The sequence below is a fragment of the Phaseolus vulgaris genome, chromosome 4 (assembly GCF_000499845.2).
Source record: "Phaseolus vulgaris cultivar G19833 chromosome 4, P. vulgaris v2.0, whole genome shotgun sequence".
In the NCBI taxonomy this organism is placed as follows: Eukaryota; Viridiplantae; Streptophyta; class Magnoliopsida; order Fabales; family Fabaceae; genus Phaseolus; species Phaseolus vulgaris.
In genome coordinates this window covers 3,270,341-3,291,119 of record NC_023756.2, presented here as the reverse complement: position 1 = coordinate 3,291,119, position 20,779 = coordinate 3,270,341, and the positions used below count along the sequence as shown (strand labels likewise).

The 20,779-nt window shown below is 28.6% G+C and overlaps 2 protein-coding genes across 4 annotated transcripts; one reads left to right on the top strand and one right to left on the bottom strand.

Moving 5' to 3' along the window:
• Positions 1–10,508: 10,508 nt before the first annotated feature.
• LOC137836897 (uncharacterized) lies at positions 10,509–14,582 on the top strand. Of its 2 annotated transcripts, XM_068645678.1 has the most exons (6): positions 10,509–11,309; positions 11,401–11,828; positions 11,916–12,653; positions 13,235–13,648; positions 13,892–14,127; positions 14,225–14,582. In XM_068645678.1, the coding sequence occupies exons 1-6, from the start codon at positions 11,161–11,163 to the stop codon at positions 14,483–14,485; spliced, it is 2,226 nt and encodes a 741-aa protein (XP_068501779.1). In that variant the 5' UTR covers positions 10,509–11,160; the 3' UTR covers positions 14,486–14,582. The 2 variants fall into 2 exon arrangements, with proteins under 2 accessions (XP_068501779.1, XP_068501777.1); XM_068645676.1 differs by having other exon boundaries at positions 10,761–11,309; positions 11,401–12,653.
• Positions 14,583–16,092: 1,510 nt separating this feature from the next.
• On the bottom strand, positions 16,093–19,692 carry LOC137836896 (protein FEZ). 2 transcript variants are annotated; one of them, XM_068645674.1, is made up of 4 exons: positions 19,292–19,692; positions 18,818–19,107; positions 17,796–18,094; positions 16,093–17,214 (listed from the first exon to the last, which is right to left on the bottom strand). In XM_068645674.1, exons 2-4 carry the CDS (start codon positions 18,993–18,995, stop codon positions 16,561–16,563), a joined length of 1,131 nt encoding a protein of 376 aa, XP_068501775.1. In that variant the 5' UTR covers positions 18,996–19,107; positions 19,292–19,692; the 3' UTR covers positions 16,093–16,560. The 2 variants fall into 2 exon arrangements, with proteins under 2 accessions (XP_068501775.1, XP_068501776.1); XM_068645675.1 differs by having other exon boundaries at positions 18,818–19,086; positions 19,292–19,577.
• Positions 19,693–20,779: the final 1,087 nt, after the last annotated feature.

The following is a 20,779-nucleotide window of genomic DNA, read 5'->3' as shown; positions in this document are numbered from 1 at the left end:
TTCATTGTGTATTGGATATGTGACTAAGGATTTTGACATCTTGTGACAATGTTTCAGTATATATTGTAAATTGGGGATATTATGACTTTTGGTGACATGTACCATTATAGTGCAAATTCTCTTGTGAATCGATGGTCATGTTATTTGAGCTATGATATGTATACTTACGTGTGATATATGTATCATACGTTTAAGAATTAAATTTAAATTAGTTCATCCTTTATATATATATATTATTGTTTTTGATTGATAAATAATAAATAAATAAATATATAACACTTTAGAGATGTTCCAACCTTATTATAAAAAAATGTTCACTAAAGAGGACATTTAACCTAACTAAAAGACTCAAGAGAACTATATACTCTTGTGTGCTAAAACCAATATCATTTGAAAAGTTCCTCCAAAATCTAACTCAGCTAATTAACACATAAAAAATCAATTAGTAAGAAGTCCTATTTCAATTATATAGATGTACATATTAGCTATTATATTTATAGGTGATATAGAAATAAATAATATTATAGGTGATAATAGTAGAATTATCCAATGAGAATATGACATTTATATTTATCTATATGTTTTCAATGTCATAATATATTATATTTATATACATAGTATGTTTTTATATTAAACATATCAATAAAATTAAAATGTTACACAAAAAAAATTGAAGTGTTACACAAGTCAACTCATTTGATACAATCTTACATAAAATAATTCAAAACTTATTATTATTAGACCTAACATTTTCAAGTTGTATTTATTAGAAGTCGTCAATTTAAACAAGTACAATGACAACTTACTAATTAGACAAACCACAAACCCTAAACCCTAAACCCATAAACCATAAACCCTAAACTCTAAACCCATAAACCATAAACCCTAAACTCTAAACTGTTGATATCTAAATTGGTTTCTATTATTGATAAATATTTTATAAATCAATATCTAATTAACTACCTAGTATTAACTACAATTTTATAAACTATTTATAAATAATAAAAATTAATTATTTTTTATTTCTAAAATTAATTTATATTGAATTTTTTTTTTAATAGTGATACATGTTTCACGAGTAGGAATATAACTTTTAGGTATTACGCCAACAGAGTTGATGTTTATTATTAATATCTTGTTCCATAAGATAATTGAATACACGATTAATTATTTTTTTATTTGTTTCACTATAAATCCATACTCATTGAATAGACGATTAATTATTTTTTTATTTGTTTCACTATATATCCATACTCATTTAAATACTATTTTCTAAATAAAGACGATGAATTAAACTAACCTAGTGAGATAAAGTAGTGAAGTAGCAAAAAAAACATATATTTTTTTAAATCGATAAAAAATATTATCAATGATAGTGTATGAGATATTCTAGTCCATATAAAAAACTGTAAATATAGATAATACGTATTCTTATGATTGTTTTCAGTAAAAAAGCTATTAAAAAGAAACACACATTATATTCGAATATAATACATTATTTGTTTTTATCAGAAAAAAAGAATTGGCATGTGGAAGAAGAAAAACATTGGTAGTAATTAGAGTTCAGAATTGGGTATATTTCAAGTCATTTGGTGTGACACAACACACTTCAGCCTTTAATAGTGTTGCAACTTGTCTCTCTTCAATATTATTCTTTGTTTCTTAGTGCTTTTTTAGGGCAACCTACATTTTTTTTATCAATAATAATTAATTGTATAAGTTTGTAAAAAAATCCATTAGTAAGTTATATCTGAAAGGGTGGAGTTATATATTAAAATTAAAAAAAATGTCCTTCTATAATAGAGTCCAATACAAAATTAATACTAATTTAAGTTTTAATATTGTCCAATTATATATATAGTAAATTTAATTATATGAATTTTTTAATAATTTTCTAAATTTTCTGTAAAAATGATAAAATAATGATAAATATAGTATAATCAAATAAAAAATACACTATCATGACATATATAATAAATAAATAAATTTGGATGTTAGATTCCTTTTAATTTTAAGGTGTAAAGATATAACTTTTCACAATTTACTATCTAAAACATTCTCTCTAAACTTAATCAAATAAACAAAATAATAATTAAATTAAATTTCATCTGGTAAATTACAATTATAATAATACTTAAGTTTTATGAGTTAATGGGATGTAACTTCTTTTAATTCAGGACTTAAAAATGTAAGCTGTGACAATCTGTCTATTTTAAGTATTTACTATTTTTTTAAATAATTATAATATATTTTAATTAAAACATATCATACCTATTAAAATCAAGTGTTATTTTACATAAATATTAGCAAATTTTAATATAAAAATTAATTATACTCGTGTTTTTTTCTTTATTATATTTTAAAGGTGTAAGTTGTGGTAACTTTTCATCTTAACTCTTTCTAAATTAAAATAAGACAAATTATACTAACATATAAAGATACGAAAGAAAATTAATTAATAGGAGGAGATGTCCTTTCAAATATTTTACTTAACATGCATTGAATGATAATATATGATTATAACAAAAAAATCATTGAAAAAAATTAAATTTAGAAAAAATAATAATTAATCACTATATTAAGTAAATTAGATAACATTGTACAGACTAAAAAAATTATTAGATATTAATTTAAAAATTATTTATTAATAATTTTAATAAACTAGTTTAGATACCAATAATTTTTTTAGACTCTAAAATATTATCTAATTTAGTCAATATAGTAACTAATTATTATTATTTTTATCTAAAATTAGTTTCTATTTTGTAATTTTTTTTAGTATTTTATGTTTGCATTTTTTTTATTCTTATAATTTCAAATTTTATAATAGTCTTTGAATATATTTACTTTTAGTTAATATAGTAATTAATTATTATTTTTTATCTCTAAATTTTTCTGTAAAAAAAATTGTATTTTTGTCATTTGTACATCAAGTCAAAGATTGACTTAAACTAAATTCATCTAACCAAATATAGACTTGAGTTTTAAATTTTGAGTGTAAATTAAATTGGGTTTTCTTTAACTTTCTTAATTATTGTTTGATATGAATTTAACTTTAAAATTTTCATCATAGGGTATTTTTTTAAAACCTTCATATTTCTTGATTTAATTTTAATAAGGTGTGAGAAAAGCTCAAATTATTTATATATTGAAAATATTTTAAATTGTATAATCTAGAAATCTATATAAGATTTATTAATGGATAATTTAAAAATATATTATGAATTTTATAATCTAAAAATATATTATAAGTTATATAATTAAAATACATTTCTAGATTTAAAAATGTATTATGAATTGTAAAATCAAGAATATATTCTGGATTATATAATTTGGAATGTACTTTTAGATTATGTAATTTAAAAATGCATTTCAGATTATACAATCTCAGATAAATTCTTAAAATGTATAATCTAGAATACATTTTTATATTACAAAATCTATTTCAAGTAATTAAAAATTCAAAAAATATATTTCATATTATATAATTCAAAATATACTTTACGTAATTCAGAATCTATTTCCAAATCTTGAAATAAATTATAAATTATGTAATCGAAACATATTTTTAAATTACACAATCCAAAACTCTAAAGTATGAACATTTCAAACATTTCCAAGACATCATGCAGGTGCATGAAGAAAGAAGGAGTGAAAAAAAGTAATTCACTTCATGATATCCATTGATTAGCCCATTTCCAAAACTAGACTAAGCCCATGAAAGCATTAACCCAAAAAGTGGTTTACTATATAGTCTATATTGCATAGAAGTAACATATTACACTTTAAAATTTCGTATCAAAATAACAAAATAAACTAAACCAAGTGTGTATTAGTTAAGGTGTTATTACTTTGAAAAAGGATGCAAAATTTGTTAAAGATTGTGTATTGCTATTAATCTATGTACTTACTAAAGTAAAATTTGTTATACTTTATACTTAATCTGAATAATACTATGTTTTTCATGTGAATAATGAATATTTTGTAGTCTTTGACCTTCTACAAAATTGGGAGATCAAATTAATTTTCTTTTATCCTTTGTTAGAATGGCTTATGGAGGATTTTAGCCATCTTTTGCTCCATATGTTGGTCTTCAAAGGCCAAAGTAGTCTGATTATTGGGTTCTTTATTTTGTATTTTTTTAATAATAAATATTCGTTTAATAAAATAAGTAGATTTTTGGTTATGTATTTGTCTATTATGCTTATTTAAAAAAATATGGAGGAGAATTTAAAAAAAAATATGGAGGAAAATAATAAAAGTATTGCTCAATTTTTTTTTTTTTAATTAAAGGTTGTGAAAGTTAGTGTTTTTATCTGTTTTTTTAAGTAAAATGACATCATCAAATATTAATAAACATTTGTAAGTATATATATTTTTGGCAAATTCTCCCTTCTCCTCCATATATTTTTTCCCTCCATTTTCTTATTTTTTATTTAATTTTAATAATAACCTTATGAGTAAGGTGGAGAGTGTGGTGTCTTTTTCTTTATTTTCAAGTGGTAGTTGCTTGTGGTGACTAATAGTTAGCATTGATGGTTGAAGTAAGTTTTGTGATATTTTTATTACTGGTAATTGTGTTTTCATCTGCTTATTTTTATTCATTTTTTTGGAAGTCACAAAATCCAGAAAAAAAAAACCAACGAGATGCAAAAAGGAGTACAAAACTAAAAAGAAAATAGCTTCACATCAGGAGACATCAAATATAATGAATTTCTCGTCAACCCTCTCACCACACTTAAATGATAGAACATCTCTTTCAGATGATGTGACTAGAAAAATATGACAATCTTATCGTTGGAAAGAAAATTTGGGATGCAGAGATACAACCGAGTTTAATTAAAAAGGTGTGACTATGCTTTATTTAAAAAAATTTAAAACTAACCTTTCATAATTACTATGGAGGGAGGTATAAAAGTGGAGGAAGAATTTACCTATATTTTACATTTTAAGTGTATAAATGAGCTCAATTGTTTATCATAATACTATTTGAAAGCTCACTTTTTCAAATTCTCAATGGAGCTAGTTGTGTAATAGTTCTTGCCAATTACTTATTGCACCCGAGCAAATTTGAACCTTCACCTGATCAAATTTGAACCTGTTTATAATGAAATTTCTTTTCTAGAATACGTTTTTTAATTTGGATTTTCGAAATACTTTTCTAATTTATAGAACTCTTTTTTCAGAATATATTTCTAAATTTTTTGAAATTTCTTTTTCAAAATATATATTTTTTAATTCTTGAATTACTTCTGGTGTTTTCAATTCTATTCCAGAATTCTATAGAATATAAGTATTTATTCTGAATTTATTTTTTCATGATGTATTTTTTGAAACAGTTTTGAAAAGTTAAAAGGGTTTGGTGCGTGTGACAATTTATAAGTTGCAGGAGGAAGGACTTGTCCTTTTGAAGTGACCCATGCTGTTTTTTGTTTTGTTTTTTTTCATTGGAACATTATTATGTGTAGCAAGGTTTCAAGTTGTGCAAGCTTCTTCTATATTTTGTCATAATCTTTTTTGGCTGGAGAAGATGTTGATTTGATTTTCTATATAATATAATAATTTCATCAAATTAGAACTTGAATGAGACATATATTAAGACTGTAATTGAGGTGATGACAAATATACAACTTTCAATGTATATCTTGTAAATAACGTCACATATAAAAAAATTCAAATTAAAAGTTAAATATGAAATATGGTAACTTAATTAGTCTTGGTGTATAATTAAGTTGTTAATACTGAAGTTTAGGAATAATGTTCCGTAGATGTTTCGTAATGGATAAAATATTTGTCTTAATTATTGTGGAAAAATAAGATTTAAGGTTACTCATATTTGTTGTGAGGGGATGCGTATGCAGATAAGTTGACTAATTTAGAATTTATTCATAGAGAATCTTTTTATTACTATAATAGGCTTTCATCTAATCTGTGTTTAGAATTCTTCATGAATAGGTATAAGCTACTTAGATATCGTTTTTTTTAGTATATGAATTTTGATTTAATCCTCCCATATTCTTATGTATTTTTTATTCTTTTAATAATAATTTTTAGGGTTTACTTGATCTGATATGTCAGATTGTACAGTGATATCTAACATACAAGTTTTTATATATAAAAAAAAAGTAGTCTCTATTTATAAGATTTTTTCAATAATTTTTTTAAATAAGGGACAAAACTTAAATATAGTATTGTAGATATTGTTTTTCTATCATATTTATATTTTAAAATTAATATTATATAATGCCTTTAATAAGTTACAAATTATCAATATAAAGTTCCAAATTAAATTAGAGAACAACACCAACATATGTTGTATTATATGTAATTTTTATCATTATATAACACTCATTTTTACTTTTTAATACATTAATTATTATATTCATAAATTCTAAATTAATTGACATGTTTTTGCAAAAAGGTAATAAATAGTAGAAACTAATGACATAAAGTTTCTTCCTCTTAGAAAATATATGCAGGTACAAGCTTCGCCCATCTATTTTTACTTTAAATATAAAAACAGAAAATTATTTAACTTTAAAAAGGGAGTATTAATTTAAAAAATATATTAAAGATAGTTTTGAAACAAAAATATAAATTACTGAATGGTTTTTTTTTATATCTTTTAAGTTCGAAAAGATTAGATAATATTTGTTATAATGAATATCTATAAGAAATAAAGAATTATAGCTCCCTCCATTTTTTTTAATTATTGTTCTTTAACAAAAATTTGTTCCCTTTTCTATCTTTTATTTTTTACATTTTAACATGTTTTTTTTAGTAATATCTCAATACGTAGGTCTATTAATCCTTTATTTATCATTATATGTAATTCTACCAAATTGTTAGGGGGTGGCAAAGTGAGGTGGACTCCGCTGACATGCATTAGCCTGCTTCGCATAATGCACGGCCCGCGATTTGTAAGGGCCAGCAGCAGGACGAGGCGGGTTAACCCGCTAGCCCGCAAAAGAAAATAAAAAAAATAAAAAAAATTAATTGACTTGACAACAATGTTCCAGTGGAGGAGTGACAACTTTGAGTGAAAAAAATTAGGTTTTCACTCAAAACACAACGCAGTTAAGCTGTTACAAAAAATGCACACAACACACGATGCACTTTCCTTTGCAGCGCCGCCGCTCGTTCCGCTTGCGACTTCGCGTTGCTTCGTCTGCAACTGTTGCGCGTTACTACCACTCCGCTGTTGCACATCGCTACTACCTCCACTCCTCCTCTACGTTCCAAAAAAAAGTGAACCTACGGACCGGCCCGCAAGTCCGCGGATCATGAAAATCAGTCTACATTTTGTATGCAGGACAGGCCTATGTTTGCCACCCTACAAATTATCATGTTACGCCTTTTGTAATTTTTTTTTTTCCTTTTGGACATGATTTAAGATGATGGCATTATCTTTAGACTTAAGAGTAATTTTATAAAGTGGATCCCTAAATCATTGATACTATTTTTGTGGCACATAGCTTCATCCATGCATGAAGGGCATCTTCTGAAAAGGTAAAAACATGAAATTGAGAAAAGAAGAATTACTTTTCAGAACATCTCCAATTATGATACTCATAAAGTTGCTTAGTAATTATCTCACTCACTTTTATAAAATAAAATTAATTAAGAATATGCACTTTATAAAAGTATGCATGTATCATTACTCTAGAAAAAAAAATGTTAATAAGACTTCCTTTTGTTGTAATTTAAAATTGTAAATGGACCCTCTTTTTGCTACAAAAGTAATCAATTTGTAAAGTTTATGCACTCTAATATCTTTGGAATATATTGTTGTTTTAATGGAAAAAGGATGAAAAAAAATCCATCATTAAAGTTATTATGGGTGATTGGAATGATTTTATTGATCATTACTAAATCTTTTCCCCCATCATTGGTTTATCTGAATATCCTTAAAAAAAATTCAGAAAGCTTCAAAGTAAAATGTTAATATAATTTGTAGAGGTAACTTTATCGTGACAATTTGAGAAACAATGAGTAATCATGAACATGTGTGATGCTTTTCTAGAGCACATAAGCAACTGAATAATCATATACAATATCCTAACTAATCATACATATATTATAATTATATACAAAAATATCAATGCTTATTCACTTTGTTGAGTATTAAAAATTGAAATATTACCAATATTTTGACACACTTAACTTTGTTTTCTGCCTTTAGCCTTACAAATTTTCCAATCAAAATAAGATATTAAATCAATAATACCTAAAACTAATGAAACTACCATACAAAGAGACTATCTTTAAAAACTAGAATACAAATCCACCTTCATATATTTTTCATGCATCTCCATATTAATTATGAAAAAATTTTCATGCATCTCCATATTAATTATGAAAAATTGGTTTTAATCTTTTTAAAAATTTCAAATAATCTTAAATGAAGTATAACCTCACTTTATTTTAAATAACCTCACCCCCACCCCCACCTCTATACTCACTTCCAGCGCAACACGAGTATCATTCTTCTCCACCTATAGTGTTTGAGAAAATAGTTTCATTAATTAAGCATGTGTGAGAGGATTGACAAAAAGATTCATTGTATCGTCATTCTCCAGTGTGAAGATAATATATTTTTGAGTTTTGTACTCCATTTTTGTACTTTGTTAGTTTTTTTGTTTTGTTTTTGTGGCTTCCAAAAACATTAAAAAAACAAGAAAACAAAAACACAAACACCACAAAACTTACCTCAACCATCAATGTTCACCACCAACCACCACAAGCAATCACCATCACTTGAAAATGAAGAAGAATGCATCACACTCTCCACCGTGCTCAAAAGGATATTGTTGGGAATAAAAAAAGTATGGAGGTGAAGGGGAAGGTATGGAGGTATAGGAAGAATTTGCCAATTTATGTTATATCCTAGAGAATAAAATTACAGTAATAAAGAACATATGTTACAGTTTAAATAAAACTAAAATGAAACATTAGACTATTCAAGGAATGCATGAATGTAAAGCGAATTAAAACAACCTAAATTCAAAACCATATAAATGAATTCAAAAACTAAACACATATTGGTGGAGAGTGTGGTGAAATTACTCCTTTACTCTCTCTTTTTTTCTCAACAATATATAAATTGAATACCAAACTCTTGATAAGCCATAATAAAAATTTCATATGCAGTCAGTAATATAACATTTCCATATTTATAAATCTATACTAACAATAAATCTTGTCTGACCAATGCATTTCATCAAGTACTCATTTAGTCTTTGATATTAATATTTGGATACTCGTCACTACAAGTATAATTCTTTCAAACTTTTATGCATTTTCTTAACGTCTTTAAGAATGTGTTTCGACATTAGGTTTATGCATAATAGATTGTATTTCTTGAACATTATTTAAGAGATTTAGTTAAAGATGTTGAAAACAATCTCTTTATAAGATTGATATGAGATGTAGAATTTGGTTAAATTCGAACTAATATAAAATTATTTTCCAATATCTCTTTTCTATATCTTTTATTTTTTTTAATATATTTGTATTTACAATAAACTTAATCTTTCCACTCTATTATTTAAAAAATAATTATTAATATATAAAGAATTTAAAACATCATCATCGTCCTGACAGTGTACAACCTGGTTTACTTACAAAAGAGGTTTGATTTCTTGTTTTTCCTATTCTTTAAATCTCTTATTTTATTTATATACATTGTTAATTCAAGTTTCATTTGAAAACATGTCTTGTAAATCCTAGCTTTATGATTATTGTTGTTGTAATGAATTATTATTATTATTTTTCAAATTTTTATTTACTTTACCACACAAGAAAAGAATCATGTTACAAAATGAATGAATCTAATTATATAATACTATATTACGAAAAAAAAAACATAATTTTATCCAAAAAAATTGAGCATTGTTCTACCGTTAAAAGAGATAAGCAACATTATGTATTGTAATTTTCACACATCAATGAAATAATATAAAAAAGTTATAGAACTATACGATAAATTTGTGTATATAATAATTAACAATAAAATAATAAATAACTAATTCTGTTCATATTCATTCCATTTATAAATTTAAATGGAATTAAACTTAAAAAAAATCCTAAACTAATTTAACTTTTTAATTGATTTTTCAAATTGATTAGATTGAATCAAACTAATGAACACCTCTAAAACTTATAATTTGTATAATTTTCATATCATAAAAGGAAACAACCACAGAAAAGTAAATCTCATAATTCCCTTTTAACTTTAATTAGGGTTTTGAAGGAAAGTTGGGATGGTTGTGGCATGCAGGCCAAAGGTAAAACCTAATGCATAAATTCCACACCCACTTTGTTTGGCCAGGTCAATCCATGTTGTCCTTTTCTCAGCAAACACAACTGGAATAATATTTCCATCAACTAATCAAATCCACTCAAAAAGTAAACACAGAGTTGTGTGTTCACTTTTATTAACTACTTTCAAAATTGTATTAATAGTAATTTTTAATTGATTTAAATGTAGATTTTTTTACAATGATAATGAATAGAAATTTGTTAAACAAATGATGAAGTAGCAACACATTGTTGTTGATATTTGTCAGAAAACAAACACATTGCAAGTAGCATGGCATGACTCCAATTCATGCAATTTGTTTAGTCCTTTCTCAATCTATGCATGGTTGAGTTTTCACTGTCACAAAGTATGAATTTTCAGTTCCTTACAAATGCATGAAAACTGCAACATTTGTTTGTATCTGTGGAAATTTAAGGGCAATAACAAAGCAAAAATTGACAAAACTTTCGGTTCAACACAATTCCCCTTTTTGTGTGTCTGGTATCAATGGAGCGTATAAAAGAGAATAATGTTGGATAGAACAAAATCCCCTCAATTCATGGGAATTCCATGGCTCTAAAGCAACCCAAGATAGGCTCATAAGTCAAAATCGAAGTTGCTCAGATGCTCTTTTCTTCCCTTAATTCTTGCTTCCAATATGGTGTAAATCTAGTTTGTTTTTCTCAATCATTAAATCTTGATTTTTACGTACATATCTTAGTCTTTATAGTTACAAGGTCATCAGAAAATTCAAGGTGCAAATCAAGTGTTTGCATGAACTCCCCTGTTTTAATTTATCTGTTTTGGTTTATTGGGAAATTGAGAAATTATGGAGGAAGAAATGGATAAATGAGATTTCCATGAAAAACCCACTTGTTTTCCTAAGAAAATACATCATATTGAAAGAGATTTTGTACCAAAGGATGGATCTTTTCTCTTGGTATGTTTGGATTTTCCTCTCACAGCTTGTGGACACTCTGTTCTGGATTTTCACCAGAATCTTAATGAGGTATTGAAATTGAAGTTTTCATAACATCCTCATAAGTTAAGCTATTAGCCACTTATGCTAATTTTTTTTAACTTTATTGTGTTTATTGCAGATACTTCAGTCATGCAGCAATCAATTCAGATTGTTCTTCAAACCTTTGCCATGAAAACTATCACACTGATCCTAACAACTCTGAGATTAAAACTGAGGTTGAAGAAGTTTGTTCTAAACATTCCAAATATGCAGAGTTCAAAAGTGAAAGATTTGAGGAAGGTTATGATGCAATTCAACTTAAACAAGAGTGTAGTCATCAAAGTGATTCAAATGGTTCTGAACCAGAAGCGAAGTCCAATGGGGATTGTTCTGAAACAGTTACTATTACTAACTATATTGGAAACTTTGGTGTTGAAGAAAAGGAGAAAATGAAGTTGGTTTTCAAATTTCAATATCAAACTTGGAACTGCGGTGAAACTTCTGATTTTGTGAACACTGATAATGATAAGGCTCGTGGAAGCACCAACAAGCATGAGTTCATCTCAGGTAACAGTTTCAGCACCTTCTTGGATGAACCATGTGTTCATTCAAAATATTTTCCTTTGGAAAATAATTCTGCTGTTGAATCTGAAGGGAGCTTTGAACCAGAAAGTTATGTTGATCAAGACGTGAGGCCCCAGACTGGACCTTCTGCAGAGCATCCGGATGAACATCAAGTGAAGAATCTGAATGCCAATGTGCTTGTTGAAGAACTTTCAGCTGTTGATAGTGTCTTTTCTGAAGATGATTTCAGTTGTGTAAGCTTTGAATTAGATTCTATGATCAGTTCTGATGGAGGTGAATTTTTGTTAGACACAGATTTTGGAACCACTACTAAGCTTACCACTTTGGAAAACCATGATGAAGAAAATGGAGTGTTAGCAAAGGAAAATTTGGACTTTGAGGGTGAAATAAGATCAGAGAGTTTTAGTGTTGAACATAGAGAAAAATTGGAAGAAGAAATGAGAATGCAGCGAGATTCAGATATTATTGAGAAAATAAATTTGAAAGGCCATTGTTTTCAAGATATGCATGGCATGAACTTGCATGGTTCAACAGGTTCAGATCTTGAGGATTCCTACAGGTTTGATGCACAGTGGGAACACCAAGAATTGATAGAACAGCTCAAGATGGAGCTGAACAAGGTCAGAGCCACTGGTTTGCCTACCACCTTTGAGACACAAAGGATAATGAAAGACTTGAAGCCATGGGAAATTGATGAAAATTTCAAGCATGGTAGTACCAGAAATGATCTCACAAAATTCTACAAGAGTTACACAGAAAGAATGAGAAAGTTTGATATCTTAAATTACCAGAAACTATTTGCCATTGGTCAGTAGTTCTAATCTTTCACCTGTTTTCACTCAATGGTTTTCCTTATATCACTTTTCCTTTTTCTTATCTTCATGATTTAAAGGAATTTGTGGCTAATTGATGATCAATTCCATTCAACATGCAATCATCAATACCTAAACCATTATAGTTGAATGTGAGGATTTACTAAATTAGATTTGTTGGACACTAGGAATGCATGAATTCTCTAATCACCACAAGACATAGTATTCATATATAGAGACATTCATTTTTATATCTTGTGGTAAAATTTCCTTCACTCATGACTTAAGCTGTCTGAAGTGTTTTCAGAGACAACAAACAGTTGTAAGAACCCTTGTTTGAGCATTAAAACAAGCAAATTAATATTTACTTAAAATAGAATTAATGCTTTAAAAGAATAGCACTTTTAGTTAAATAATATTATATAGGTAATAATTAAAAATAGCATGTTGTATAAAATACTCCTACTATTCAAGTCAAGTCAGAAAAATGTTCTTATATGAATTTATGATTTAGAATTTAATTCACCTTTACACTATGCTTAGTTCAGTGACTAAGAATCCAATGTCATGTTATAGGTGCCCTGAAGACCACAGATCTTATGCTATCATTTTCAAGTTGTCAGAACTCTTCTCCAGCAATCACATCCTTCCTTCCTCATCTCTTTCACCATTGCAAACGAAAGAAGTTTGAATCTGATCCATTGAAGAAGTTCAGGAGAGAAGTTTACAGTGATTTGGAAATGGTTTATGTGGGACAATTGTGCCTTTCTTGGGAATTTCTTCGGTGGGAGTATGACAGGGCCATGCAGTTATGGGAATCTGATCAATATAGGTTTCAAAGTTACAATGAAGTAGCCGAGAAGTTCCAACAATTTCAAGTGCTTCTGCTAAGATTCATAGAGAATGAACGTTTCCAAGGTCCAAGAGTTGAATACTATGCCAGGAATCGTTGTGCTATGCAAAATCTTCTTCATGTTCCAGTTATAAGAGGTGAGAACTTTCAATATGCTGCAAACTTTTTCTCATCTATCTTTAAACTTTTTCTGCTAAGATATCTCACTTTCATAATGCCCCTTTTAGCCAAAGTTTCAAACTATGGTCACGAGTTTACTTTTTTTTGGTGATCTTTGACATTGGAAAAGATCACAAACAAAGCTGATGCTGTCATGATTACAGTCTCTAATCACAAACAATCCATTAGTATCTGATGTGTAGAACCTTAATTGAGTGCAGAGGACAACACCAAGGATGAAGAGAAATTCAAGACAAGAGATGCAGAGAAAAATGAAATCACAAGTGACATGCTACTCGAGATTTTGGAAGAATCAATCAGGATATTTTGGCATTTCACTAAAGCTGATAAAGATGCATCTAGCTCGGCTCACAAAGGTCCAAGAGAAACTCAAGTAAAGCTTCAAGACCCTGCAGATTCAGAATTTCTTAGGGAGATTCAAGCAAAACTTCAGAAGGTAATTGAGACTTCTGAAACAAAATCTTCTTGGCTAATGTGAAAAGGGATTTATGATGTTCTTCTTTTGCTAACTATTTTTTTTTTCAATTATGCAGAAGGAAAGGAGACTTAATGAAATCTTGAAGAGCAGAAGTAGCATACTGAAGATGTTCCAAAAGCATGAGGAAGATAGCAGAGATGAATTTCTTTATTTTTTTCCTCAAGTGGAGATAAAATTGGTTTGGAGAGTGTTAAACTTGTCAAAGATAACAAAGGATCAACTAGTATGGTGTGATAATAAACTAAACAATATCAGTACTGTAAACAGAAGGATACATATAGAACCATCTTTCTCACTTTTTCCTAGCATTTGCTAGTTTTGTACATATGTTACTCATTTAGAAGGTCAATTTGGATATAGTGAAGAAAATTTTGTTCTTTGTACAACTATAAAATGTTGCTAATCTTTGTCTACCACCTGCATTTTAACTGTCAAAGGAGAGAGAGACTTGGGAATTGGGATCAAAATATATGAATCTATTTAAGCAGAAAGTATGGTAAAATGTAAACTCTTAAAGAACAAGTCATTGGTATGAATAAAATTGATTTATTCTATACAAACAAAATCTCATTTTGGAGTTGAGTTTGGTAAATAGAGAATATATAATAGAGAGAAACCACACTAAGAATTACAAGTTAGATCTTCAAATGAAAATGGAGAAAATTGGTTTTTTTATTATTATTATTATGGGAGTGAGAAAAAAAATTATAGAGATGGAAAAAAAACATCAATAAAAAAGAAAAGGATCAATGATCAGGCTTATATTAGCCCAATCTGATGTTTGGAAAAGAAAATGACTAAATTAAGAGAGAGAAAAAGAGGGTTTTGTGTTCAATCTAGTCCAACTAAATCTGATTTTTAATTTTAACATTAATGAAATTTAAATAAAATTAATCAAATAAGACAATAAAAAGGTAAATAAAATTTAGTGTTCACACCTGAATGTGAGAGAAAATAAATAAAAGACTAAAGTATGGCAGCCAAGAATACAAAATAGAAAGTATTCATTGAAAATTATAATAAAAATCATTAGAAGACATTAGAGGAGTAAATTGATTATATATTTTATGATTTTATGTATTTTAGAGAATGCAAACAGTATATTCTCAAACATATTTTTTCCAACATATATTTATTATTAGTTAAAATTTATTAGATATCATAAAATTTTGTATATTTATTTTTACTCCTTATCAACAATAACTCATTAGATTGCAGTGTAAAATACTTTTTTTGCATTAAGATTAAATTATTATTTTAGATAAAGACTTTAAAAAAATAATTAAAAATGTTTAATCTCAAAATCAGTCAATCCACAGAAGCAATAACTTGTAATTCTGTGATATCTCTGCATAATGAAAATATTATATCTCATACAGTTTATAGTGTGTATATCTAATTATCCATATATTTATTATATTTTAAATGTTAAATTAATGCATAAATTAATACATAACTTTTTTTTACTTTATATTTATTCATTTCACTTCTCATTTTCATTCTTGCACGCCACGTTCCTCCACTACCCTCTCATGATGTGAATCAATTTGCCAATAGTACTAATTTCTTGTATAAAACAATGAAAGCTAATTTTTATTTATTTATGGTCAAGTGTTTTCATAGTATAAGCCAAAATAAAAGTCTTTATTCTCTTAACATAAATCTAAATGTGTTTTTTTAACTTGTCATTTTCAAAAAAATTCTCGGTGTTTCTTTCTTTTTAGATTTTGTTGGATCCTCTAGATATTGAAATATGAAAAACTAAAAAATAAGAAAGTATTAAGAAGTGAATTTTAAGTATAACTTAATTTTATAAAATTAGTTTATAAGATGAAATTTGTATTTATTTATATATTATGAAGTGTTCTTATTTTTAATTATCGTATATTTCCAACGAAAAGAAAAATAAATAAATAAACCATTAAAAAAATAAGTTATATGTGGAGAAATGCAACTATATGTACATTTAGGTAAATATAATACCAAGCACATGAAACATATAAGCATATAAGCAAACCTCCTTGAAACAAGTGATTCCTACACCAAAAATGAATCATTCCTAGAGAGTTTTGCAAGTGAGAGAATCACAAGAATTAGAAATTTTGTGTATTTTTTTTCCCTTCACATGACTCTGTCACATGAAAAACTAACATGGAAGATCTATTTTTCAAGCACATGCATGATTTATAAAATTTGGAATCTTTTCTATGTTTCTTGGAGGCAGTTACCTTCAGGTACATATAACTATGAACATGGAAACAATGATAACCCTTGTACATTTACAAGTAAAATCAGTACCTAATGGTACTGATTTCAGTGGTAAATGTACCAAAATTGTAGAAATGGTAAACCTGACAACACACCATGAATGCCTCCAATTTGGTTGATAAATCAAGTGTAGCATTTATTGGTGGAATAGGTGGTGGACATGTCACTGGGGCAAGGAGGTGAGTCCCATGCCACAGAAGAAGACTTCCATGCATCATGTGGGGGAAGCAAAGTAAAGGGAAATCCAGTGGTTCTCCCAATTGTTTCCCAATCTTGTTGTTCTTTTGTCACTGTTTCTGTGGTCATGTTTTGTTGGATGTAATGAGGTAGATTGTTTGAAAAGACACTATACTGTTGTTGGTTTGGCTCTTGAAATGTTATGTAGTCAGGATTGGGAGAAAGCATGGAACTGGCATCAAGTGTGCACTTGGTGTGTTCTGTGTAGAATATGAAGTTGTCAGCAAGGTCTCCATCTGAAACAGGAATTTCTGGTGAAGGCTTGGGAGCTGTGGTGCTGTTGATGGGTTTGTAATTGGGCATATCTGAAGCTGTGAAGTTGGTGTTGATGTCATTGTTGGAGACTTGGTGTAACTCTTGCCTCTCATCACAAAACTGAATGGCTGGTGGTGATCCTAGGTGATGGTTTGTTGCACCCTGTGTGAACATGTCAGATACCATGCTTCCAGACAACTGAGAGATCCAAGGGTGTGATAAAGCTTTCTGTGCCATGGAAAGGGAGTTGGTTTTCTTGAATATCCTACAGATTGCCCATGAATCCTGAAAACACACACAAAGCACTTTGTTTCACTGCATGAATAAGCAGAATTGGAATATATACAATATATTGTTAATCTATCTATCTATTTATATTGCTTGAAAAAATGCTAATAGCATTCTCAATCATTGGTCTAAATTCATTAGAAAAAACAAATTTTTATAGGTCTCACTCTCCATCTAATGGGTCTCTTTCATGATTCTAAAGTTTTCAACAAGTCTGTATCAAAATATAGAATGTGTAAGAAGAATATATTAAATAAATCTTGTAAAAGAATGTGTATGTCATTAACACTCCTCTGTATAGTTTATGAGAGTTTTTAAGGAGCTAATGTGGAACAACATACAATTATACATAAGTGGTCAAATTTGGTTTTATTCAAGATGAAAAGTCCAAATTAACTCTTCACATGATAAGTGTAGAATGGTGAAAGTTGAAAAGAGTTAATTTTAATAGGTGTTTCTTACAAGGATAGTGAAGATTGGGGTTTAACTTTCCAATTTTGGTCATGCATGTGACATGTCCTATGTTAGCACTTGAAATGTCCTACACACATGTATGTATAAGGAAGTTCAATACATACAGTTGGAGGGAGGCTTTTGTCTGAGAGTTTTTTGGAAGGGGCTGAGTCAGAAATGCAAGGCAACCTAAACTCATGCATCATCCAATCAGTTTTCATCCCTTTGGCAGCTCTTCCTCTGTAGAACACAAGAGACTTCTTCAGACCAATGCACTTCCCATCAGAGGAATATATAGGTCTGTCAGTTCCAGTGGCCTTCCAAAATCCAGCTCTTGTGACCCTATTTGGACGTGCACTGTTCCTGTATTTTCTGTCCCTTGGACAGTAGAAGTACCACTCTTTCTCTCCAGTGCCTGCCAGCTCTTCTTGTGCATAAAAACAACAAAATGAAACCAAGTTAAACATAGAAAAAGAGTTGTCTAGTTTTAAACAGTTTAACCTTTGATGATTGCTCTAGAACATAAGAAGAGTGTAATGTGTTTAAGGTGCCTCAAGATTTAGTCTCTTACATTCCAAACTGTTAATTTCTTTTCTGACTAAACCTATACTCCATTTTGACTTTATTAAAAAAAATGCATTTTAGAAATACAGAGGCCAAAACTAGGAAAACTTGGTTGCAAATTAGTATAAATGTATAGGTAACATTTTATCTTGCATACAGCAAAACAGCAGAAAAAGAGAAAAGTGGAAAAAAAAATGAAAACAAGTTAAAATTAGAAAATGGCTGTGAAGTTTTAAACAATTGAACCCTTGATGCTCATCAAGAAAATAAAAAGGGTATAATGTACTTCTGGTCTCTTGAGATAGTCAAAAGGTATTTTTATTTAGTCTTTTAAAAATGATGGTTTTAGTTCTTATGTTTCTGAATTTTGTTCTGACCAAATTTATAGTTCCTTTTAACTTGATCAGGAATGAAATTTACAAAATTTCAGAAATACAAAGACTAGAACTTCTTAAAGAGGAAAGAAAAATTGGTTGTAAATTAGTCTGAACCTTTATGTAAGAATTATGTGTGGCATAAAGCAAGACAGAAGAAAAAGAGAAAGGTAGGAAAAAAGGAGAGTGTGAGTGATGAGAGTTCTTACTTGGAAGGTCCCATGGATCATATTTGTAGATATCCACTTGCTTAATCAGTTCAATAGGGAGAGACTTCTGCTGAATTTTTCTCTTGAGATAGAAATCAACAAGCTCTTCATCAGTGGGGTGAAAACGAAATCCTGGCATAACATCATCAATCTTTTCCATCTCATTCCTCTCCTCCATGTTCTTTCTCTCTATATGAGCTTCTTGTCCAAAACCCCAATGCAAATATATAGAGAGAGGCTTCTCAAGATGCCAATACTTGTTCAAATATCTGTAAGAAGCTTCAACTCACCTAGTAAGTGACAATGAAATACAAGATATTATATTATAACTATTCTCATGGCTATGATATTTGCATACATGGAGGCACAAGCATGTTGTAGTTTGCAAATTTTGGAAAACAAAACCCATTATTTATTTGCTGTTCTCAAATATGCATAATGACACATAAGAAGTTTCAAGTTGTGCTAACTCACTGTGTCTGCAAATTTGATTAGTCCAAGGCCATGTTATGTGCCTCCCAAGAAGGTTTCTGTTCCCAAAACTTCTGCCTCCTTTTTAGGATATGGCTCCAATGAAAATGATGATGACTATGGTGTTGAGAAGAGGGTGTGTTTGCAAAGGAAGAGATGTCACCAACCAAAGTCAAGCAAAAGCAAAAGCAAAACCCCTTTCAATGGATATCTCTCACTCCCCCACTTGGCCTTATATATGTGTTATTTGTGTGAATGAATGACCAAAAAATAAGGATCAGAAGAGACTGCAGAATTAGAAGCATTATGAGGTGTTTTTATATTGTGAATTTGTGTTGTGATTTGTTTCACTTTCATTGATGATGCTCACAAGCATTTCCTTTTATCTTCAACAAATCAAAGACAAGCACAAAATGACAAGGCAACCTTCTAATGTAATTGTTTTTCATTTTCTACATGTAAACAATTCTACTTTGAATTGTTCCTTTGTGAACTATGTTGGTAGGACCCCATGCTCAATATAATACTGTTAATGTTGCTTTCTGTATGTGAAATTCTCTGCCTAATTCTTCTCATGACTCTTCTTAGACAATTTTTGTCATATTTGTGCTAATTCTTGGATTGCAACATTCCCTTTTCTATGCCAAACTTTTCTCATCTTCCATCACAGATATGAACATATGACCTGTCATCAATCTATGAACTTATAAAACTATTTGTATTGAAAAAACAATCTTCTTTCCCATCTAAACTGGTTAGAAACAGTTTTTCTTCTTTTTTTTTCAGTGTAAGATGACACTTGTTCACACTCAATTAGTCTACTTTCTACACTATTATCTCACCAATAAACACTTGGTCTACAGCAATAAAGTTTAGGATGTTCATCTTTCAATTTAGATAAAGAATCTTGAAGAAATAATTGTATTAATTAAAATGAAATTAGTTAAAAATTATTTGTATTTTAAAATTAACCTTGAAAATAGATTTTATTTATAGATGGAAGGAACACTTGTAAATGAATTTCTCTCCAAATAAAAAATGAGAATTTTTAGATAGATAAAAAATTTAGAAATTAATTTGAACTGATTTCTTAGTATTAATGGTGAATGATCATCATAAAAAAATGAAGAGAAGTTGATGAGATGGTGAAATGAGATTGCATAAAATTGCTAACCATGGCCCTTATGGTTAGGAGTTAGGAGTGTAATAAATTGGTGAAGATCAAAATCGAAAAGTGGTGAATTTACAAGAACTTAGACCTCGTTTGATGCCATTGTTGTCTCCTTCGTGTGTCTTAGGGTTTACAACCCATGTTGGAAAACTGGTCAAACTCCTGCAACCTAAGTCCCTGTCTCTCTCTGGACACCACCCCAAACATATATGCTTTACAATAACTTAATATTTTCTGCATTACTCAAACATTTTTTCCCTTTTTAAGTTAGCATTACACAAAATCAAGTGAATTAAAATAAACTCTCATATATATATATA

Excerpts from the sequence above, each read along its gene's own strand:
- LOC137836897 (XM_068645676.1), top strand. The coding sequence starts at position 11,161 with ATGAAAAACCCACTTGTTTTCCTAAGAAAATACATCATATTGAAAGAG. Across the intron at positions 13,649-13,891 it reads TCATGTTCCAGTTATAAGAG|AGGACAACACCAAGGATGAA; the intron begins GTGAGAACTTTC and ends AATTGAGTGCAG. Across the intron at positions 14,128-14,224 it reads TTCAAGCAAAACTTCAGAAG|AAGGAAAGGAGACTTAATGA; the intron begins GTAATTGAGACT and ends TCAATTATGCAG.
- LOC137836896 (XM_068645674.1), bottom strand. The coding sequence starts at position 18,995 with ATGGAGGAGAGGAATGAGATGGAAAAGATTGATGATGTTATGCCAGGA. Across the intron at positions 18,095-18,817 it reads TGATCCATGGGACCTTCCAA|AGCTGGCAGGCACTGGAGAG; the intron begins GTAAGAACTCTC and ends ATGCACAAGAAG. Across the intron at positions 17,215-17,795 it reads ACAAAAGCCTCCCTCCAACT|GATTCATGGGCAATCTGTAG; the intron begins GTATGTATTGAA and ends GTGTGTTTTCAG.